This window comes from Budorcas taxicolor, unplaced genomic scaffold, assembly GCF_023091745.1.
Source record: "Budorcas taxicolor isolate Tak-1 unplaced genomic scaffold, Takin1.1 scaffold348, whole genome shotgun sequence".
NCBI lineage: Eukaryota > Metazoa > Chordata > Mammalia > Artiodactyla > Bovidae > Budorcas > Budorcas taxicolor.
This window is the reverse complement of record NW_026292151.1, coordinates 12,668-37,045: the sequence shown is the minus strand read 5'-3', so window position 1 is coordinate 37,045 and position 24,378 is coordinate 12,668. Positions and strand designations below refer to the sequence as shown.

The 24,378-nt window shown below is 38.9% G+C and overlaps 1 protein-coding gene across 1 annotated transcript in view; it reads left to right on the top strand.

Annotated features, from left to right (window-relative positions):
• The window catches only part of LOC128071319 (WD repeat-containing protein 19-like), a gene marked incomplete at both ends in the record, with an annotated part of 122,456 nt that overhangs the window by 86,225 nt on the left and 11,853 nt on the right, over positions 1-24,378 (top strand). Inside the window, 11 exons of the mRNA XM_052664204.1 lie at positions 77-199; positions 3,517-3,666; positions 5,555-5,702; positions 5,828-6,032; positions 8,750-8,909; positions 9,097-9,207; positions 13,339-13,448; positions 19,090-19,147; positions 23,111-23,251; positions 23,331-23,413; positions 23,894-23,977. Coding sequence (XP_052520164.1) covers positions 77-199; positions 3,517-3,666; positions 5,555-5,702; positions 5,828-6,032; positions 8,750-8,909; positions 9,097-9,207; positions 13,339-13,448; positions 19,090-19,147; positions 23,111-23,251; positions 23,331-23,413; positions 23,894-23,977 — 1,373 coding nt within the window. The remainder of the gene's footprint in view (positions 1-76; positions 200-3,516; positions 3,667-5,554; positions 5,703-5,827; positions 6,033-8,749; positions 8,910-9,096; positions 9,208-13,338; positions 13,449-19,089; positions 19,148-23,110; positions 23,252-23,330; positions 23,414-23,893; positions 23,978-24,378) is intronic.

Sequence of the window (24,378 nt, the reverse complement as noted above, 5' to 3'; positions counted from 1 at the left end):
CTCCCATTACCCCCTAGATATTGCAAACCAGATTTATTCAGTTAAGTCTATGAGCCACTATTATTCTTTGTTTTAGATAGAAAGTGAAATGTTGGATGCTCAAGAAGAACGTGAGACGCGACTTTTCCCAGCAGTGGATGATAAGTGCCGTATTTTATGTCATGCCTTAACTGGTGATTTCCTCATCTATGGCACAGATGTACGTGTTGTCTTCTGTAATATAGAATGTGGGAAAATTTCTCATTTTTACCTTGTAATTTATTATATACGTGTGTGTATATATATGTTATATAGATATTATATGCGCATACATGCATATATGCTCAGTTACTCACTTGTGTCCAACTCTTCGCAACCCCATGGACTGTAGTTTTCTTCTGTCTTTGGGATTATCCAGGCAAGAATACTGGAGTGGGTTGCCATTTCCCCCTCCAGGGGCTCTTCCCAAACCAGGAAGCAAACCCACGCCTCCTGCATTGGCAGGCAGAATCTTTACCACTGAGCCACCTGGGAAGCATTATATGTGCAAAAAATTATTATATATGTATGTAGAGCACTTTGGTGTGATTTGCTATTATCAAGTGCTTTTGTAACTATAAGCAACTTTGATGGCACAATGAAAAGGACAGACTTTGGAGTCTGGACAACCTGGGCTCAAATACTAGTCCTGTTACTTGCTGCTTGACACTTCCAGTCTCATTTTCCTTATCTTGATGCTTTCAGGATTTAATTTGATGACAAATGTAAGACACCTCATTCAACTATAGCTATCCAATGCCTACATTTAGCAGGCATTTAATTAAAATTAATTGAATATTGAGAATCCCACTTCAACCTTTTGGTCATTTGAACCATCAACACCCTGTACTCTTAGATGTTACATTAGCCACATATGCATAAAGCATAGTTTAGTAATAGCATTTATATTTGTAAAAACTTTTAAAGATTTTTCAAAGCATATCATACCTGTTACCTTGCTTAGCCTCTAGAAGAATTCACTAAATTGGTTTAAAAAAAAAGGCATTGTTTCCACATTTGTTGCTATTGTTCAGTTGCTCAGCAATGTCTGACTCCCCCATGGACTGCAGCACACAGGCTTCCCTGTCCTTCATTAGAAAGGCAATTAATCACTGTTTCAAAGGTTCTGTTTTCTCACATTGTGTTTTTAAAAGAGCATATTTAAAAACATGCTTATTGCCAGAAGAGAGACTTTTTAAATTTAAATTTGACCCAAAATCAGTTTTTGAGCTTATACACATGAGTAAGGTAGGTCTCATGTATCAGATAAAGTGGTGGTGATATGGTAAATAAGTAGTAAATAAATTAATAGTACATTTATATAACACACAACAATTTATAAAGCCCTGATCTCACTTATTTTATCTCATTAACTCTATAAAATAAGCAGGGAAGCTATATGTGTGTGTGTGTGTGTGTGTGTGTGTGTATATATGTTTATATATGCTTATCTTTTTCACTCTCCTCTTTCACTTTCATCAAGAGGCTTCTGAGTTCCTCTTCACTTTCTGCTATAAGGGTGGTGTCATCTGCATAATGAGGTTATTGATATTTCTCCCAGTAATCTTGATTCCAGCTTGTGCTCCTTCCAGTCCAGTGTTTCTCATGATGTACTCTGCATATAAGTTAAATAAGCAGGGTGACAATATACAGCCTTGATGTACTCCTTTTCCTATTTGGAACCAGTCTGTCGTTCCATGTCCAGTTCTAACTGTTGCTTCCTGACCTGCATACAGATTTCTCAAGAGGCAGGTTAGGTGGTCTGGTATTCCCATCTCTTTCAGAATTTTCCAGTTTATTGTGATCCACACAGTCAAAGGCTTTGGCATAGTCAAGAAAGCAGAAATAGATGTTTTTCTGGAACTCTCTTGTGAACACACTTCCTGTGAATTACGTTTTCTAATCTGCCAGTTGGAAACAGTCACTGTTCCCAATTCTCTGTGAGTGCCAGTCACTGTTTCCTCTAATGCCTTTGGATGGTTCTTCTCCCTGGCTTTGACAATTTTCTAAGTGTGCAGTGATCAGTACTCTGCTGAAGACTCAGGGTGGACCCTCTGAAGATCTTCAGTGCTCTCTCAGTGCATCTCTCTCCTCTCTGGTGTTATACGCTGCAAGTCTAGCCACCTCCCTTCTGCCCCACTGGATCCTCAGCTCAGTCTCTGCAGCTCAGGGAGTCGCGCTCCACCGGCATGTTCCCCCGGTTTGCCATGGCTTGAAGACTCTCCCAAGGCAAAAACTGGAGCAATCACAGGACTTAGCTTGTTTCCCATCTCCAAGAGACCCTTATCCTATGTTGCCTTATTCCAGTATCTTGAAAATCATATTTCATGTATTTTGTCTGTTATTTTTGGTTCTTTTGGGTGGGCAAATTAAGTCCAGTCACGCCATCTTGGCCTGAATAGAAATGTCAGATGTTAACATGTGTTTTTATTTTAATTAAACTTTCTATTTTGGGATCATCGTAGACTCACCTGCAGGTATAAGAAACAATACAGAGAGATCCTATAAATCCTTTTCCTGGTTTCTCCCAATGGTAACATTATATTACATATCACAACCAAGGTATTGACATTAACAGGCAAGATATAGAACAATTCTGTCTCCGCCAGGATCCTTCATGTTGCATTTATCTCCACACCCACTTTCTTCTTGCCTCTACCTTAATCCCTGATAACAGTCTGGCTTTTCTAGTCTATTCCAGTGGTCTGTGTGTCTGTCCCTCCACCAGTACTACACAATGATCACTGTAGCTATTAAAAAAAAAAAAAAAAAAAGACTAATTTTCCCATTTTTTTTCACAACTGTTTTACCTATTCTAGTTCCTGTGCAGGGCCATGTAAATTTTAGAATAATCTTGTCTGTATCTACAAAAAAATCTTGTCTGTCAGTTCAGGAGAAATAACGTCTTTATTCTGACACCAATCCATGAACACAGTATACCTCTCCATTTATTTAAATATTCTTGGATTCTTTCATTAGTGATTTTTAGTTTTTAACACACAAGTTCTATGCATGCTTTGTTAAATTTACACCTAAGTATTTCATTTTTTTGAGTGAGTTTAAATGGTATATTTCTAAATGTTGATGTCTACGTGTTCATTGTTGTTAAAGAACTATGACTGTATCTTGTGGGTTTTTGTTTATTTTAAACTTAATTTTCTAATTTGTTAACAGCAAAAATATTTTAAGTAATATGACTTGAAAGTTACTTTTAACCAATAAGAGTATTTCTTACAAGTGGAAAATCTGAAAATCAGTTAAGCCTTAATATGACTAAGGATGTTAGAACTAATAATAGACTGTTGACTCGGATGTACATACTCATTTAACTTACTTTCTTGGATCTGTACTTGGCTTATATAGTAAATATTATTTTTAGACTCTTCCTTGATCAAAAATATGACTTATTTTTTTCAAATTAGGAAATAGTTTAACATAAATGCTGAGAAGACAGTATTTTCTTGACAACCTTTCATTTCTATGACTGGATTTTTTTAGACTGGTGTTATTCAGTATTTCTACATTGAAGACTGGCAGTTTGTTAATGATTATCGACATCCCGTCAGTGTGAAAAAGATTTTTCCTGACCCAAATGGGACCAGATTAGTTTTCATTGATGAAAAAAGTGATGGATATGTCTACTGTCCAGTAAGTCTAGAAAAGTTTTCAAATAGTTATTTTTTAAAATGGCAACATATGAAAAAAGTGTTTTTAAAATATATTTTGTATATAAGATCACTTTCTCTTAAACAATGTGGAGAATTATGGTACTTTGTTATTATGTTTGTGGTATATTTGTGATTTGTTTTCACGACTTTTCATCTATAAAACTTTTTACATTATTTGTAATTTTTAAGTGTTAAAAACTCTTAGACTTTTTAATGGAAAGAACAGTCCTTATTCTGTATCATTTTAACCTTATTTATGGCACAGTACTACAGTGTATCTTCAGATAACATGAGTTTTCTCCCCGGAAATGCAATAGCTTCAGAGAGCAAGGACCGTTCCCTGTCCTTTCTGCCCGCCTCAGTTGATTTTCCTCTTCTCTTAAAGATCCTGAACACTAAGGAAAGATTTTTTTTTAATCAGGTGATTTAAAAACAGATGAATCCATTTTTAGACATTTTTTATTGTTGTTCAGTCATTCAATTGTGTCTGATTCTTTGCGATCCCATGGATTGCAGCATACCAGGCTTCCCGGTCCTTGACTGTCTCATGTCCAAGATAAAGGAAGTTTTTATCTTGGAGGAGTTTGCTCAGAGTCATGTCCTTTGAGCTGGTGATGCCATCCAACCATCTCATCCTCATGTCACTCTCTTCTGCTCCTGCCTCCACTCTTTCCCAGCATCAGGGTGTTTTCCAGTGAGTCAGTTCTTCACATCAGGTGGCCAAAGTATTGGAGCTTCAGCGTCAGTCTTCCAGTGAATAGTCAGGGTTGATTAAGATTTTTAGATTTAGTTACTCTTTTTTTTTAAACATCCTTAACTTTTACAAGGCTTAATTTAGAAAAAAGGAAATATTGTGGTTTTATCTCACTTACTATACTTGGATTTTTTTTTTAATATCCAATTAGTATATTTTTGTTCATAGTTCACACAGCCTACAGCTGTGCTTGGACTGAACCTTAATAACTGTTCCCAGGTGTCTTAGCTTTACCACAGTGAAGACACATTCCCTGAAGACAGCTCTCACTTCACGATATACTCTCCTAGATAGTAAAACTTCCTTCCTCCCTTTTTCTTTTTCTCTTTTCTTTATTTCTTTTCTTTTCTGTCTTTGACAAATGTATAACAGGTTTCAACAGAAGTGCCTGGATTATTTATTCAAAATTCCTAATATTCTAGTTCTTTCCAACCCATTTCTCAGTTACAAAATAAATGAGGAAAAATGACCTGAATGTAAAGATGACCTTGAGTTCCCCCTGCTTAATAAGGAAATTCAATCTTGTAGAGATTTCCTTTCAGGATATATATATAAACCTATCTGCCTGAGTTTATAGGAATATATGGGTTGATTTTTTTTAATAGCTTATATTACTATAATTACAGTTTGTTGGAATACATTGTCGGAATGCGTGTTTTTAAATAAAATGTATCAAGTGGAATTTATTTAGATCTCAAATCATGTATGAATTATTTGTTTCTTCTCTAGTTGGAGCATTTCTGTACCCAATATTATTGATAATTTTCTAAGCACAAGTGTGTTCATAGTTAATATTTCTGTTATCATTCTGAGCAACTTCAACTTTTTTTCTTAACCTGAAGTTTTGTGTCCAGACTTGTAGTTTTTCCTGCAAATTCACCAAATTTTAGATAAAACCCTTGACTTTGCATGTAACTACAGTTTTTTTTAAAGCCATGCTTAGTATAGAAAGGGGAAAAGAAACTTTTCTTCATTTATCTTGGGATGTTGATGAGTTGAATATGAGTTGGTAAGCTTTACCAGCTAAGACTGCAGACAAGCTCCATCCTACAAAGGCAAATGATAATGGTTTAAGTGCAGATTTGGGTAAAATCTGTAAATCCTTAATTTTTAGGTTAATGATGCTACCTATGAGATTCCAGATTTTTCGCCAACCATTAAAGGTGTTCTTTGGGAAAACTGGCCAATGGATAAAGGTGTATTTATCGCCTACGATGACGATAAGGTATACACATATGTCTTTCACAAGGACACTATCCAAGGTACTTAATCACTTTTTTGTATGTTTGTTGAGAATTACATTTCCATTGCACTAAAATTAAAACATTCTTTTTTTAATGTGTGTGCTATTAGTTTTCAACATTAAGGTGTCTGTTTTATAATATAGGATCCAAGGTCATTCTGGCTGGTGGCACCAAAGTTCCTTTCTCTCATAAACCTTTGCTGTTATATAATGGAGAGTTGACCTGCCAGACCCAGAGTGGAAAAATAAACAACATCTACCTTAGCACTCACCGCTTCCTCGACACTTTAAAAGAGGTGGGGCCTCATGAACTGAGGCAGGTGCTGACACAGACTTTAATGCTAAAAAGGTATGGCTTAAACACTTCTTGTGGAGCTTCTCATTTCCCTTTGTGATTTTAAAGGTCAAATCTTGTGAAAATAGATGGAAAGGAATTCCCTGGCCATCCAGTGCTTAATAAGACTATACTCTTCCAATGCAAGGAGCACAGGTTCGATCACTGGTTGGGAAACTAAGGTCGCACATGCCACACAGCATGACCAAAAAAAAAAAGATGGAGATAATAGTATTTACCTCATTTACTTCATGGGATTATCATGAAACTCAGATATGATCGATTTGAGAATATATGTAAATTCTAAAGGAAGGGCTTTTGTACTATGGGAAAAGCCCATCAGAACAAAAAGGGTTTCTAATCTCCCAAATAGCGCAGTTATTGTGAAATTCTAATAAATGTAATTATTTCAACACTCCCTTAATTTCATCATAACAAAGTTTGATTTTATCTTACTTGAGATTTTTTTTACCCTGCTTTTTCCTCTCACCTCTTAGGACCACAGTGAATTCCTCTGTGTAAATGTTGCTCTTCCTCAGGGTCCCTTGGGCTCCTTTCTTCTCTTTTCACTCTAATTATTCTTCCAGAGTGAATCTCCTCAAGTGAGTGAAGTCGCTCAGTCATGTCCGACTCTTTGTGACCCCATGGGCTGTAGCCCACCAGGCTCCTCCTTCCATGGGATTCTCCAGGCAAGAGTACTGGAGTGGATTGCCATTTCCTTCTCCAGGGGATCTTCCCGACCCAGAGATCGAACCTGGGTCTCCTGCATTGTAGGTGGACGCTTTACTTTCTGAGCTATCCCTGCGTTTTCCTCTCACCTCTTAGGGTGACTGTGAATTCCTTTGTGTAAATGTTGCTCTTCCTCAGGGTCCCTTGGGCTCCTGTCTTATCTTCTCACTCTAATTATTCTTCCAGAATGAATCTCCTCAAAGGTGGTTTCAATACCTTATATATGAGGTTAACTCCAGAATATGCATCCTTGACTTAAACCTGTATCACCACTGCCTCCCAGTCCTGTGTAGCTGGGAGTCCACGAGTTCCTCAAACTCACGTCATCATCTTTCCCAGCCTCCTTTTCTCCCCCTGCCCAAATCATGTTGTGCACATGCCCTACAGCGCACACCCACACCCCCAGGTCTTTTTCTCCTCCACTATTCCCCCACCTTAACTCAGGCCTTCCAATGGAGTAATGTGTAGCAGAGTGACTTCTGACGGCTCGCTCTCCAGGTAGCCTCAAGACAATCTATTCTCCACACACTTTGGAAAATGAGTCTGATCCTCAGTGACTTCCCACTGGCTTTAGGAAGAGACCCCTATTTCTCGGGGACCTCAGCCTGACATGCTCAGCACTTGCTGATGTAATACCAGCCTCACCTGCCCTGACTCCTCCAGTGCTCTCTGTCCACTGACTGCTTGAATTCAATAATGTTTCATGATTTCCTGCCTTGGCATGTGCTGCTTTCGCATCTTAGGCTGCCCTTCCCTGTCTGTGTAGGTAGTAACGCCTCATTCTCCACCATTCAGCAGGGCCCTCTCCTCCAGGAAGCCTTCCCTGAAGCCCCTGACCACTGGCAGTGTAGATTGAGGCCTTTCTCATGTGTTGCCTCAGAGCCAGGATCTGGTGTGCAGAGTGGTTTAGAGCACATTGTCTCTTACCACTAGGCTGGTTTCTTAAGGCCTCTAAGCCTCACTTTCCTCCTTTATAAAGAAGAAATAATAATAGTATATAGGGAATAGGGTTGTTAGGGTGATCCAGCGAGATAATTTATGCAACGCACTAAGCACAAAGATGCACATACTGTAGGCACCCTGGTATCTCTGCCATGCTATGTCATAGTCCTCTGTTTACTCACCTGTCTCTTCTGCCTTCCCCAAGTGTGACCACCTAAGGACAGTGACTACATTTGATCCTTACATCTTGGTTCCATGCACAGATCCTGGCACATAGCAGTGCTCACTGTGTGTGTGTTGGGTGGAAACTAGATTGATGATTAGATGGGGAGGATGACATATTCATTAATATAGGAGTCCCACAAAAAGTCTCATTGACATTTGTGGTTAAGATTTAAACCAGAAGTCAGTAAGCTTTTTCTGTTATGGTCAAAATGGTATTTCAGGCTTTAAGGGCTATAGGGTCCATCACAACTACCCAGGTTGGTTGTTGGAGTGAGAGCAGCCCAGACAGGCCATAAAGGGTAGGCAGGCTAGTGGCTGTCTTCCACTCACACTTTATTTCCCAAAGCAGGAAGCTGCAGGCCATAGTGGGCTGACCTATTTTAAATTTCCCAGCTTATAGGAATAGAATACTAATGTTATTAGACTTATATGACAGCAGAAATAATTTTCATATGTGTGTCAAGTAAACCAAAAAATAAATGAGTAGAATTAGTTACTGATGAGGGAGGGTGGTTACACAGCGTAGACTCAGATTAATTCAATAAATTCAGGAAAAAACATCTATACAAAAAAGGAAGAAAAGTTTATGTAGTTCTTTTATAACTTGGAAATGATTAAAGATTGAAAAATATTTTTGCAAAATTTATCTAAGGCATAACATTAAATTACATACAGTCTAAAAACTGCCTGCTGCTGCTGCTGCTAAGTCGCTTCAGTCGTGTCCGACTGTGCGACACCATAGACGGCAGCCCATGAGGCTTCCCTGTCCCTGGGAAAAACTGCCTAGTAGGAAACAAATAGAGCTCCTTGATTATGCTTATATATTCAAATGCCAGGTTTTCTGATGCCTGGGAACTGTGCAAGATTCTCAATGATCAGGCTGCCTGGAATGAACTGGCCAGAGCCTGTCTACACCACATGGAAGTGGAGTTTGCAATCCGTGTTTATCGGACTATTGGAAACGTTGGCATGGTGATGTCCTTGGAACAAATAAAGGTAAACAGCATCTTATGGGAATTATCAGATTAGCATTTAAATGATACTGAGTCAAGCATTTAAATTTCTGCAGTTAGTCTTACCTAGCTCAAAAACTGATAGATACTACCACTTCTTCCTAAGCACAGTCCTTAAATAAAAATTAAACCCTTGAGTTTCTTCTCATTAAAACTGTTTTTATTTATAGGGAATAGAGGACTACAATCTTCTGGCAGGACATCTTGCCATGTTCAGCAATGACTTCAACCTGGCTCAGGACCTGTACCTGGCATCCAGCTGCCCTGTTGCCGCCCTTGAGGTAAGGCAGCAGATGAGGGAAAGAACGCGCAAAGAGGCTCTGACCTCTTTTAAAGAGTTAACATCTCTCAGCACCAGGCACCACATGCCTTCCCCCTCCTTGAACTCAGACTTCAGCTTTAAGAACCCCTGAGTATTCATTAACCTTAGAAATATTTTCACTCTGTGTTCTATGGAGCAGTAAAAGGCATGGTATTGTAACATTACCAAATAATTTAGAGTCAGAGTGTATCCAAAGAGAACAGATTCTGTAACTTACAAAAACACATACAAATGAAAACAGACATCATTTATTGAGTGCTTACATTTACCAGGTACTTTTCTAAGTGTTGACATAAATATTTTAATTCATTCAACCCTCCCAACACTCCTGTGAGATAATACTATTATTTTCTCTATTTTCCAAATGGGAAACCTGGGGCACATTTATCATTTACTGTGTGACGTTCTCTTGTGTGTGAAGAGGGGTAGGCTAAGGCTTGTGTATCATCACTAGTGTCCCAGAGGTGAGCATTACGAGGGAAGGACCAGAACAGAATGAAGGACCCAGGGCCACACGAGGTAGGAGAGCACTGTGGCTGTGTAGAAGAGCAGTTAAGAATGTGGCCTTTAGAGTTGGGTTTCAGATCCCACCTCTGTGTGCCCTTGGACCAGTTATTCCATGTCTCAGTGCCCTAGATCCCATTTAAAGGAGGGATAATAATATGTAGCCCATAGGGTTGCCGTAAAGACGTAAGAATGGGATTAGATCTTTGGGAACGGCGCCAGCTTGACTGTAAAGACACAGATGGTGGCTGTCGTCACTAACATTGTTCCACCTCAGCCAACATTTCCACAACCACATAGAGAAAGCACATTTGCTATTGATTTCACGACTTATCTTTTTCAAATTGTTCTATAGCAAATTCCATTTTTAAATTTTAAGTGGACTGAATGTTAAGAAAAAAATTAGATGGTTTTCCAGTGTTACTGGCTTCCCGGGTGGCATTAGTGGTAAACAACCCGCCTGCCAATACAGCAGATGAAAGAGATGTGGGTCCGATCCTTGGGTCAGGAAGATCCCCTAGAGTAGGAAGTGCCAACCCACTTCAGTATTCATGCATGGAGAATCCCATGGACAAAGCGGCCTGGTGGGGTACGGTCCATGGGCTTGCAAAGAATCAGACGTGACTGAAGCGACTTAGCGCGCTTGCACTCACAGTATTATTTGAGAGGACTGGGGACACCCTGAGAAATTTTCAGATCTTGGATTGGTATGTGCTGGAATAGGAACAGGGCTTCCCTGAGTGAGGGCAGAGATGTCATCCTCACTCTTCCGCATTAGCTGTGGACACTTGTCACGTGCTCCTGGCTTCGTAAAGGATTTAAGCTGATGGCTTCACAGTGGGGAGCGGTGACTGTACCCCATTGTTCCTTTAACCTCACCTTGAAGGCTGACAGGTTAGCTAAGTAAAAACTTTGGAGGCAAAGTCCTACTGCTCAGCCCTGCCACACACTAACAGTGAGAGTGTGTGTGCAAAACTAGCCTCTCTGCCTCAGTTCTGGATTCCTAAAATTGGTACAGGAACAGCTCATTATAAAAGGCCTAGTTGCGGAAAGTAAATAGGCTAATGTCTTAGAGTGGAAAATATCACTTGCAAAATGTTAGCCATTGTTAATTCTGTACAGAGGGTGAATAAAGTGAGGAATGAACTCCAGAAGATTAATGGTTTACTCTTTAATGGTTAGTTTTTTATTATTATTTATTTTAAATGAAACAAAGATGAATATTTTAATGATAAAAGGAACAATTCACAAAGAAGATATCATAAACCATTAGACACTTAACAACAAAGAAACAAAAGACATAAAGTAAAAATCAGAAGAAATAAAAGGGAAAAGAAGCAATATATAATATATAGTGAGACATATTAACATTTCTGAGACCATTTTACCAAGTGCAGAAAGAATAGGAGCATCTTGAATGATGTCATTAATAATTTAAATATAATAGATTTATATTTAATTAATTTATGTTAATCATATCCTGTGTGCTTGTATGCTAAGTCACTGCAGTCATGTCCATCCCTTTGTGACCCACTGGACTGCACCCACCAGGCTCCTCTGTCCATGGGATTCTCCAGGCAAGAATACTGGAGTGGGTTGTTATGCCCTCCTGCAGGGGATCTTCCAGACCCAGGGGTCGAACCCACATCTCTTATATCTCCTGCATTGGCAGGTGGGTTCTTTACTACTAGTGGTACCTGGGAAGTCCTAATCATATCCTACACAAATAAATTTAAAATTTTGTATCTCATATGTTATTAGATGTCCATAGGACATTTAGAAAAACTGAATTTCAAAAAGTAGAATTCTTTTTTGTGCCTGTGATTCAGTTATACATATACACATTACTTCTGAAATTATTTTCCAGTGTAGGTTATTACGTCATTCTGTTCCCTGTGCTGTACGGTAAACCTTTGTTGCTTGTTGCATATCTGTTTTTTTTAATTTGGAAATCTAGCATTCTATTCATACTAAGAAAAACAAGTGGAATCAAAATGTCATTAATTTTTTAGTTAGGCAAAAATTCATAAGTTTTTAAACATACATATATGTTTACAAAAGCTTTTCTACTATTTTTGATAAAGACTTGAGAAAGAACATCCAAAAAAAGAAAAGATGGAAAATTGGAAAACAAAATGAAATGGGAGCACTGAATATGAAATAGAAATAATGAAACAAAATAGATAAAAATGAAAGATCCTCATATAGTCCAGGTGTTTTTATTTTTATTTTTATTTATTTTTAATTAATTACTTTATTTCGCTTTACAATATTATATTGGTTTTGCCATACATTGACTTGAATCCGCCATGAGTGTATATGTGTTCCCCATCCTGAACCCCCCTCCCACCTCCCTCCCCATCCCATCCCTCTGGGTCATCCCAGTGCACCAGCCCCAAGCACCCTGTATCATGCATCAAACCTGGACTGGCAATTCGTTTCACATATGATATTATACATGTTTCAGTGGCATTCTCCCATAACGGCTGTTCATTAGAAACTGGAGCTCTAGCAAAAAAAAAAAAAGCAATCCCTGGGCATTTGTATTTGTATTTTTCAAAAAAATTCCAAGATAATTCTGATATGCATATGAATTTTAAAAAGTGATTACAGGTTTTTCTATTAAATGGTAGTTTTGGTGATACAGAATTCTATAATTTTTCTGTTGACCAATCATAATACAATGGTATTAAGTGAGTAATAGTTACATAATCACAATAGTGAAAAGATGTTTCTCAGTTTTTGCAATCAATAGCCAGACAAAAAATGAACGATAATTACAATTTTAAGCCATAATGGGAACATGATTAACCTAACAGTATAAAATAATTACATACAATTTTGGAATTGTGAAATTGTGCCCCAGACACAGATAAAAGACCTCAGGAGTCAGAGAGAGAGACATGTTCACATTTTATTTATGTTTGCTACTATTCATCTCATGATACAGGTTCAGATTTTCTCAGAAAATAAGATTGATTCCTATAGTAAAGTATTTCTCAACTTTTTCTTTATCATCTCCCCTCTGAGAAGAAATACTAATTTTAATTTAGTTGATTGAATTAATTTTAATTCAATTTAATTTTTTCCTAGTGAAAGTGAAGTCACTCAGTCATGTCTGACTCTTTGCGACCCCATGGACTGTAGCCTACCAGGCTTCTCCATCCATGGGATTCTCCAGGCAAGAATACTGGAGTGGGTTACCATTTCCTTCTCCAGGGGATCTTCCCGACCCAGGAATCAAACCCGAGTCTCCCTCATTGGAGGTAGACACTTTAACCTCTGAGCCACCAGGGAAGCCCTTTTCCTATTGAGACAAATTAAATACTAAAGAGAATAAGATTTTGTTTAGGATTGAGTTTTGGAGGGCCATGAACCATTGTAATAGCCATGGGCCCTGGAAGGCACAGGCTCAGTAGTTGTGGCACACCACTTAGAATCTTCCTGGACCAAACCCATGTCCCCTGCATTGGCAGTGGTCCATTGAGCCACCAGGGAATGTAATCACTTTTATTAAAACCAGCACTATATGGTAATGTGCAGAATAATTTGCTATTTGAAATTAATATCTTTCTCTTTCTAATAGATGAGAAGGGATTTGCAGCACTGGGACAGTGCTCTACAACTGGCAAAACGTTTAGCCCCAGACCAAATACCGTTTATATCAAAAGAATATGCTATTCAGCTTGAATTCACGTAAGTCCTCATCTTTATATGTTTCAGTCAGTATCTAATTACTGAATATCTTCAGTTCTAAACTGCTATTCATTATAAGGCCATTGATTTAATAATTAAATCCATGGATTTAATAGTGGCTTCTTAGGTAGAAAAAAACCATATTAATTATACATCCAAAAATGTTTTATTCTAACTAATGATGTCTTATCCATGTATCTATCCACTCCCTTTCAGCATCAAAATCTCAGTTTGGGTCTAAGTCTTTTCCATATTTAGAATTGTTTTGAATTGAGAAATATTGTTTTGAAACACATTTGGCCAACAACAGTTACACATAGTGTCAAGGTGACTCTGCTTTTCTTAATTTACTATCATGACCTTGACCTCTTTGAACACTTTGAGGATTTGCAGTGTGAATTCAAGGCCTGGTGAAAGATACAGGCTTTATTCTACAACTCTATTTGCTTCAACTTGTACTTCTGCTTTTTAAGATTGAATTGCACACGGATAAAAATTCATCAGTTCATGTTGCAAATCAAGCCAGAAGCTTTTCAAGGTGAAGCTGCAGTGCTTGAGTAATAAGCCCTGCTGATGCATGATGAATATGCTTCACAGATCTCGCCTGCCTTTGAAAATACCATAATCTGTTCTGAGAGATTTAGAAATTTCTAGTGTTCTTAATTGCTGCTGCTGCTAAGTTGCTTCAGTTGTGTCCGACTCTGTGCGACCCTATAGACTACAGCCCACCAGCCTCCCCTGTCCCTGGGATTCTCCAGGCAAGAATACTGGAGTGGGTTGCCATTTCCTTCTCCAGTGCATGAAAGTGGAAAACGAAAGTGTAGTCACTCAGTTGTGTCCGACTCTTAGCGACCTCATGGACTGCAGCCTACCAGGCTCCTCCGTCCATGGAATTTTCCAGGCATGAGTACTGGAGTGGGTTGCCATTGCCTTCTCCGTCTTAATTGCTAGACAGTGTTAACTGTCAGTAGTCTTAATTGACAGACTATACTTTTTACTTCAGTCCTGCCTAAAAGCGTAATTTTAGAGGGATTTCAGGATCCAATTTTAGACTCGCATTCAGCTGTGGTTAATGTCACTAACGCAGATGCCTGCAGAGACAAGAACTGAATCATTTATTGACAGATACAAGTTTGCAAGTATATGTAGTTGCAATGACAACTACATCATAACTGGACAATTTATTATAGGATATATTCCATTTTCAAAAATTATAAAATGGGAAAAACACTGCTTCTTGAACAAAGAAAATATGGTTCTAACATTAAAAATCATTTTTATGTAGTTCCATTTTATTTTCATATAGACTTTATAGTCATTGAGAATATTGACAGATAATAGTTGTAGAAATTACTCCATCAAAAAGTACTCTTTCATTTCTAACCAGGATACCTTATTTAAAAGTTCCCATTTTGCAAATAAAAGCTTTTTGGAGATTTTATTTCTTCATAGTCAATCTTAATCTGCCCCTTAGAGTTAATCCAATATGTTGAAAAGAATAAACAGGAATCTTAGTGCATAACTCAAGAGAGGAGGCCCAGTGCCCTGGCCCTGCATCTCTGTCGTGTGAATGACTGGGGCTGAGAGTAAAGAGAAGAGGGTCACTGCACTGGGAGATGACCCACCCTCCCCTGTCAGAGCACAAGCACTTGAGGAAGCTCTGGAACTATCCAGAAAACTTCCCTTGTTCCTCCTTTCGGGAGAATCAAAGTCTTTGTAGCAAACCCTCAAAAACTGTCTCATCATAGTCAGGTGAGCTGAGCCAGTTGAAAGTCTGATGTTATTGATACTTCTTTAACCATTTTTGCTCAACATGTGACTGTGAAGTCACCAGTTTCCATAGTTTTCACTGTTTCTATACTGACCCCTGGGTCCTGATCTAGGTATGCACCCCAACACCCAAATCAGGAGACTTACTCTTGTGATAATCATAACTAATTAGGTATAGGTCATCACTATCCAGTACCCCAGTGGCTACCAGGTGCTGATTTTTAAAAAATATTTATTTGTTTGGCTGCACCAGGTCTTATTTGTGGCATGTGACCTCTTAGTTATGGCATGTGGGATCTAGTTTCCTGACCAGGGAGGGATTGCACCCAGGACCCTTGCATTGAGAGTGTGATGTCTTAGCCACTGGACCACCAGAGGAGTCCCACCAGCTGCTGAGTTTGATTCTAAGGCCCTGGGCCTCTGCTCAGTTCCAACAGTCTTTTTCATTCCACATCCAAGACATTGATTAGATCAAAGAAGGACCTATCTGACATCTGTGTGAAGGATTAGCTCTCCAGTCTGACATTAGAATCATGAGCTAGGGCCACATGAGAGTTCCAAAATAAATAACATGAACTAAAATACCATTAAAAAAAAGTAAGGGTTCCCAAGTCTCAGTTTCAGTTCAGTTCGGTCGCTCAGTCATGTCCGACTCTTTGCGACCCCATGAATCGCAGCTCGCCAGGCCTCCCTGTCCATCACCATCTCCCGGAGTTCACTCAGACTCATGTCCATCGAGTCCGTGATGCCATCCAGCCATCTCATCCTCTGTCGCCCCCTTTTCCTCCTGCCCTCAATCCCTCTCAGCATCAGAGTCTTCCAGTGAGTCAACTCTTCACATGAGGTGGCCAAAGTACTGGAGTTTCAGCTTCAGCATCATTCCTTCCAAAGAAATCCCAGGGCTCATCTCCTCTAGCATCTCTTAATTGGGCTTGCTCAAGGGAAACCTCAGGTTCCTGAAGGAGGAACCATCAAGAGACATCTCTATCTGTGCTGATGTAATTGGGTCCAAATATTGGAAATTCCTGGGCTTCCTGGGTAGTTCAGCTGGTAAAGAATCCACCTGCAATGCAGGAGACCCTGGTTGGATTCCTGGATCGGGAAGATCTCCTGGAGAAGGGATAGGCTACCCACTTCAGTATTTGGGGCTTCCCTGGTGGCTCAGATGGTAAAGAATCCGCCTGCAGTGCGGGAGACCTGGGTTCAATCACTGGGTTGGGAAGATCCCCTGGAGAGTACATGGCAACCCACTCCAGTATTCTTGCCTGGAGAATCCCCATGGACAGAGGGGCCTGGCGGGCTACAGTTCATAGGGTTGCAAAGAGTCGGACAAACTAAGCATAGCACAGCAGCATTAGAAACTCCCACGTAGGAACACTGCTGACTGTGAAGCTCTGGGCTGTCCAGCAAATTCCTTGTAACCAACAGATGAGGAAATTGAGTGAAGCTGAGGGAGGTTGACTGGTCTAAGCTGATTTTTCAGAGCTGATTAATTTATTCTGGAGGAGATGGTTTCTTAAAGGACAATGGATCTCCAGATGGATACTAAGCAATCACTGATCCATTCTGTTGCAAGCAGTAAGAATGAACTGAGGTAATAAATATGGCTTCTAGATATGCAGATCCATATTAGCATCCATCATGGGAAGAGGGAGTGGTATCATTTATATTCCCTGCTGTCTCAGTAGTAAAGAATCTGCCTGCCAGTGCAGGAGACAGGAGACAAGAGTTCAATCCTTGGGTCAGAAAGATCCCCTGGAGAAGAGAATGGCAACCCACTTCAGTATTCCTGCCTGGCAAATCCCATGGACAGAGGAGCCTGGCAGGCTACAGTCCATGGGGTTGCAGAGTCGGACACGTCTTAGTGACTAAACAAACAATATGATACTTTTTATCAGAATAAGAATCAGGGCCCTTAATACTGTCATCCCCAGTATTTTCCTTAATTTCTACACAGATTCTCTCAATACATATTGCACTTATAAATACTGGGTATTTGTGGAAAAAAAAGAACAAACATTGCTTTTTATGGTCTCATGATTGTCTTTAGAACCCCAAAGGAAAGGAGGAAAGGAAAGTTTGTCACACAGTTGTGTCCAACTCTTTGCAGTCCCATGGACTGTAGTCCACCACATCCTCTGTCCATGAAATTCTCCAAGCAAGAGTACTGGAGTGGGTTGCCGTTCCCTTTTCCAGGGCATCTTCCCCTACCCAGGGATTGAACACGGGTCTTCTGCATTGCAGGCAGATTCTTTACCAACTGAGTTACTAAGGAAGTTCCTTAGAACCCCAAAGGAGATAATTAAACAAAAGTGACCCCAAAACTTTAATGTAGCTCCCCAAAATGCCTAGCATAGTACAAAGTTAGTACCTTACACTCTTAGCATAATCTAGCTTAATACTTACTTTTAAAGTAGCAAAATAAGTTGTTGTATATTTTTGAGATTAGTTGTCAGTTGCTTCATTTACTATTATTTTCTCCCATTCAGAAGGCTGTCTTTTCACCTTGCTTATAGTTTCCTTTGTTGTGCAGAAGCTTTTAATTTTAATTAGATCCCATTTGTTTATTTTTGCTTTTATTTCCAGAATTCTGGGGGGTGGATCATAGAGGATCCTGCTGTGATTTATGTTGGAGAGTGTTTTGCCTATGTTCTCCTCTAGGAGTTTTATAGTTTCTGGTCTTACATTTAGATCTTTAATCTCAAAAATATACAAGCAACTTATGCAGCTCAATTCCAGAAAAATAAACGACCCAATCAAAAAATGGGCCAAAGAACTGAATAGACATTTCTCCAAAGAAGACATACGGATGGCTAACAAACACATGAAAAGATGCTGAACATCACTCATTATTAAAGAAATGCAAATCAAAACCACAATGAGGTACCACTTCACACCAGTCAGAATGTCTGCAATCCAAAAGTCTGCAAGCAATAAATGCTGGAGAGGGTGTGGAGAAAAGGGAACCCTCCTACACTGTTGGTGGGAATGCAAACTAGTACAGCCACTATGGAGAACAGTGTGGAGATTCCTTAAAAAATTGCAAATAGAACTGCCTTATGACCCAGCAATCCCACTGCTGGGCATACACACCAAGGAAACTAGAATTGAAAGAGACACATGTACCCCAATATTCATTGCAGCACTCTTTATAATAGCCAGGACATGGAAACAACCTAGATGTCCATCAGCAGATGAATGGATAAGAAAGCTGTGGTACATATACACAATGGAGTATTACTCAGCCATTAAAAAGAATACATTTGAATCAGTTCTAATGAGATGGATGAAACTGGAGCCTATTATACAGAGTGAAGTAAGCCAGAAAGAAAAACACCAATACAGTATACTAACACATATATATATGGAATTTAGAAAGATGGCAATGATGACCCTGTATGCGAGACAGTAAAAGAGACACAGATGTGTAGAGTGGACTTTTAGACTCTGAGGGAGAGGGAGAGGGTGGGATGATTGGGGAGAATGGCATTGAAACATGTATACTATCATGTAAGAAACGAATTGCCAGTCTTTGTGCAATGCAGGATACAGGATGCTTGGGGCTGGTGCACGGGGATGACCCAGAGAGATGTTATGGGGAGGGAGGTGGGAGGGGGTTCATGTTTGGGAACGTATGTACACCCGTGGTGGATTCATGTCAATGTATGGCAAAACCAATACAGTATTGTAAAATAAAGTAAAAAAAAAAAAGTAGCAAAATAATGGCCTGCATTTCAAAGAATGCATGCATAAACATTGTGTATCACATCTTTCATGTGCTTAAGCAACTCAGTGACAGATTATGTTTTAAATCTTGTATATGTAAACAGGATACTTAAATGTGAATTAAAATTAACTCTTTTTTTTCCAGAGGTGATTATGTAAATGCTTTGGCTCATTATGAGAAAGGAATAACAGGTGATAATAAGGTAACCTTGAATAAAGATAAGATACGCATAGTTATCTTCGAGTTTGTTGTTAGTTTCCTGTAAGAAATAATCTTATTTGCATTGTATTTATTTAGTATGAAGCAGGTGAGCCTTTTTTTTTTCAGTTTATTAACAACTTTGCAAGGACATTGTTAAATCATTTTAAAACACTTTGACCTCTTAAAAACTGACATTGATAATATTTTTATCTGTCTGAAAAAGCTTTGTTTTCCATTGCACCCTAAATATGAGCTTTTTGTTGAGATTGGGAGTAAAATTTGTATCCCTTTCCACTTCCAGGCTAGCTGTTAGTTTCATAAGGCTTTTCGTTTCACTCTTAAAACGTTTCAGTAACTGCTTTGAAAGTGAATTCCCAGTCCATAAAGGTTTTTCTGCCATTTTATCACTCATGCTATATCTTGTATGATTAACCTGGTAAGCATATACTTTACCCACCATTCCAGTCCATTCTCTTGTCCCAGACCATCTCAGAATTTAACTCAACAAGATAAATTTGGCGATAAAAATTTATACTTTTGTTAGGTGATGTCAAGATTGAAAATCTTTTTATTTTCGGTTTTATATCTAGCCTTTTATCACAAAAGTGATAACAATGTCATTATAGTCAATTTGAAAAATCACCAAAGTCTGTTAACCTTACAAAGTGAGAGTTCAACATTCTCTCCTCAAAACCCAATCCTTAATGATGACTGCCGGTCATGATCTTATATATTTCCATCCAGAATCTCTTCTAAGCATATAGATATGTATACAATAGGGATTTTTACTAAAAATAAAACCATTCACTTCCATTCTCTCAGCAAAGATCAACTGAGAATCTGTTCTGTAAAAGAAAAACAGCATTTTGCCTTATGGTGTTTCCAACTCAATACATATGAATGATTTAATTTCTTAAGAGCTTCTTAACTTTCATTGTTTGCATGTATCATGGTTTTTTTCATCCACTCCCTTGTTGAATTCAAATAACTATCAGTTCAGTTCAGCTCAGTCATGTCCGACTCTTTGCGACTCCATGAATCTCAGCACGCCAGTCCTCCCTGTCCATCACCAACTCCCGGAATTCACTCAGACTAAACGTCCATCGAGTCAGTTATGCCATCCAGCCATCTCATCCTCTGTAGTCCCCTTCTCCTACCCCCAGTCCTTCCCAGCATCAGAGTCTTTTCCAGTGAGTCAGCTCTTCGCATGAGGTGGCCAAAGTACTGGAATTTCAGCTTCAGCATCATTCCCTCCAAAGAAATCCCAGGGTTGATCTTCAGAATGGACTAGTTGGCTCTCCTTGCAGTCCAAGAGACTCTCAAGAGTCTTCTCCAACACCACAGTTCAAAAGCATCAATTCTTCGGCGCTCAGCTTTCTTCACAGTCCAACTCTCACATCCATACATGACCACTGGAAAAACCATAGCCTTGACTAGACGGACCTTTGTTGGCAAAGTAATGTCTCTGCTTTTCAATATGCTCTCTAGGTTGGTCATAACTTTTCTTCCAAGGAGTAAACATCTTTTAATTTCATGGCTGCAATCACCATCTGCAGTGATTTTGGAGCCCAAAGAAATAAAGTCTGACACCATTTCTACTGTTTCCCCATCTATTTCCCATGAAGTGATGGGACCAGATGCCATGATCTTCATTTTCTGAATGTTGAGCTTTAAGCCAACTTTTTCACTCTCCTCTTTCGCTTTCATCAAGAGGCTCTTTAGTTCCTCTTCACTTTCTGCCATAAGGGTAGTGTCATCTGCATATCTGAAGTTATTGATATTTCTCCTGGCAATCTTGATTCCAGCTTGTGCTTCTTCCAGCCCAGTATTTCTCATGATGTACTCTGCATATAAGTTAAATAAGCAGGGTGACAATATACAGCCTTGACGTACTCCTTTTCCTATTTGGAACCAGTCTGTTGTTCCATGTCCAGTTCTAACTGTTGCTTCCTGACCTGCATATAGGTTTCTCAAGAGGGAGGTCAGGTGCTCTGGTATTCCCATCTCTTTCAGAATTTTCCACAGTTTATTGTGATCCACACAGTCAAAGGCTTTGGCATAGTCAATAAGGCAGAAATAGATGTTTTTCTGGAACTCTCTTGCTTTTTCCATGATCCAGCGGATGTTGGCAATTTGATCTCTGGTTCCTCTGCCTTTTCTAAAACCAGCTTGAACATCTGGAAGTTCACGGTTCACGTATTGCTGAAGCCTGGCTTGGAGAATTTTGAGCATTACTTTACTAGCGTGTGAGATGAGTGCAATTGTGCGATAGTTTGAGCATTCTTTGGCATTGCCTTTCTTTGGGACTGGAATGAAAACTGACCTTTTCCAGTCCTGTGGCCACTGCTGAGTTTTCCAAATTTGCTGGCATATTGAGTGCAGCACTTTCACAGCATCATCTTTCAGGATTTGAAATAGCTCAACTGGAATTCCATCACCTCCACTAGCTTTGTTTGTAGTGATGTTTTCTAAGGCCCACTTGACTTCACATTCCAGGATGTCTGGCTCTAGATGAGTGATCACACCATCATGATTATCTGGGTCGTAAAGATCTTTTTTATATAGTTCTTCTGTGTATTCTTGCCACTTCTTCTTAATATCTTCTGCTTCTGTTAGGTCCATACCATTTCTGTCCTTTATCAATAATTATAATTATTTGGGGGTTTGTTTCTATCAAATACACTGTGGTGAATATTCTGCCTAGTATTAATATATGTATCTTAGCTACTTAAGATAGTATTTCTGCAGGTTATATTCTTACAAGTGGGATTTCTACATCATAAAATGTGTGCTTTCAATTCTTTAAACTGCGAGATTGCTCTTCAAAAGAACTTGTGGTAATTCATCCAGCTGTGCATGAAAGTGTCCATTTCCCCCATATTCTCTACACTACCAATCTCTACCAGTTTGATCAGCATTTGTATTTAATTTTATTTTTTGTGTGTTTGATTATTAGTGAAGCCAAGTGTGTTTTATTTATTTATTGGCCAATTGTATGTTTTTTAAATTAATATGAATTGCCTAATTAAATCCTGTGCTCATTTATCTCTTGGAGTTTTGACAATTTCTTTGTTTGACTGCATCTATTTTAGTTCATTCTTAACTGTATTATTAAATACAGTCACCACTAGCCACATGGGGCCATTTAAGTTATTTAAAATTAAATAAAACATAAAACTCAGATCCTCTGTCACAAATAAGTAAAGGTTTTATGTTTCATCATGCCTAGTAGAGAAATCTTTAATTTGATAAATGTTTTTTCTCTCAATTTTATTCGTAGCATAGCTATGTACCCAGTGTATTTCCTCTCACATAAAATTTTATACCAAGAAGACTACAAAGATATGCAAGGTATTATGACAAAGGTGCAGTAAAAATTTGGCCTTGAGCAGAAAAGATCTAGACTTCTAAAGCAGAGAATATGACTTTGTAACAGATGATTTTTTTTAAAAAAAAGATTCAGTATTATTTCAGAATCTTTAGATTTGCCAGCAAAGACTATTGAAAGTAAGCCATAACCTTTAGGCTCATTTTAGATTTAAATTGTTTGGCTAAAATATATCATCTTTACAAATGAACTTACTTAGAAGACAGAAAGAGACTCACAGAGAATGAACTTATGGTTGCCCGGGGAAAGACTCGGGGGACAGGATAGTTAGGGAGTTTGGGACAGACATGTACACACTGCTATACTTAAAATGGATAAGCAGCGGGAATCTCCTGTATAGCATGTGGAACTCTGCTCAATGTTATGTGGCAGCCTGGATGGGAGGGGACTTTTGGGGAGAATGGATACACGTATGTGTATGGCTGAGTCTCTTTGCTGTTCACCTGAAGGTATCACAACATTGTTAATCGGCTGTATCCCAATACAAAATAAAAAGCTTTTAAGAAATAAACAAAAATAAAATACATCATTTTAAGCTAGGGTGTGATTTGTTAGTTATTTGCCTTCTAATTTCAGGAACACGATGAGGTGTGCCTGGCTGGCGTGGCCCAGATGTCCATAAGAATGGGAGACATCCGCCGAGGGGTCAACCAAGCCCTCAAGCACCCCAGCAGGGTCCTTAAGAGAGACTGTGGAGCCATCCTGGAGAACATGAAGGTAGCGTTTCCTGGGAATACATATTTATGAGGTCTCATACACAATTAAACTAGTATTTGATAATCTCATACTATTTTAGCAATTTTCAGAAGCAGCTCAACTGTATGAAAAAGGTCTCTACTATGACAAAGCAGCATCTGTGTACATCCGCTGTAAGAACTGGTAAGAATCTGCTGTAAAGTGTGTTCTGAGCAGGTGTGGAAATGAGTGTGTGTCGACGGCCTCCCCTCTGGTTTTCTTGCTCATCCTCCCAACTGCGCAGCTATTGCCTCTGTCTGGGCCTTCCCTCCATCGCCTGTTTTTCTTTATAGATTAGTTCATCTTAATAGTTCTTTTTCCAAAGAACAGCACATTTTCTTGGTTTAATATGGGGAAATAACCTGATCAGATAAATTACTAGAATGAAAAACCCCTATTATCCACAAAGAGTCAATGAACTAGCCTTCATTTTCCCACAGAGGGTGGGCTGGCGGGGTCAGCAGCCCGAGAAAAAGCAATTAAATCTTTTCACTGTAGGGGCCAAGATTTTTTTAAGATCATGATAACTGTTTCTTGAATCCAAAAAATTAACATCTGATTGTAGGAAGCTACTTTTTGAGCAAATGCAGTGCTGACATTATTCTCCTCGACCTACGTTTCTAGGGCAAAAGTTGGTGAGCTTCTGCCTCATGTTTCTTCTCCAAAGATTCACTTGCAGTATGCCAAAGCTAAAGAAGCAGATGGAAGGTTTGTGCAATGTCTCAATTTTACACAAATCTAAAAGGATGTTTTATAAAGTATTCGTTGATATCTGCAACCTTTAAGAAAGGCAAAAACAGAAAACATCTTTACCCTCACCTGGCTTGAAGTGCCAGGCTATTAAGTTTTCCCCATACTTTATATAGTTCATCCAGTCCTTTATGTATTTGTATGTGGACTACAATCTCATTTTTATTTGAAGGTTAAATACTAGAAGTTGAAATTTTGATATAATTATGGCATGAAAATGAAATTAGACAAGAGTCATTTTACTAAGGAGGATAACTTACAGAGGCAAAGAAAAGTGAAGAAACATGAATTTCATGGCTGCTCTGTTTAAGCTGAAAAACAGGATTACAGTATAACAACAGATTGTTGGTACTTTAAAT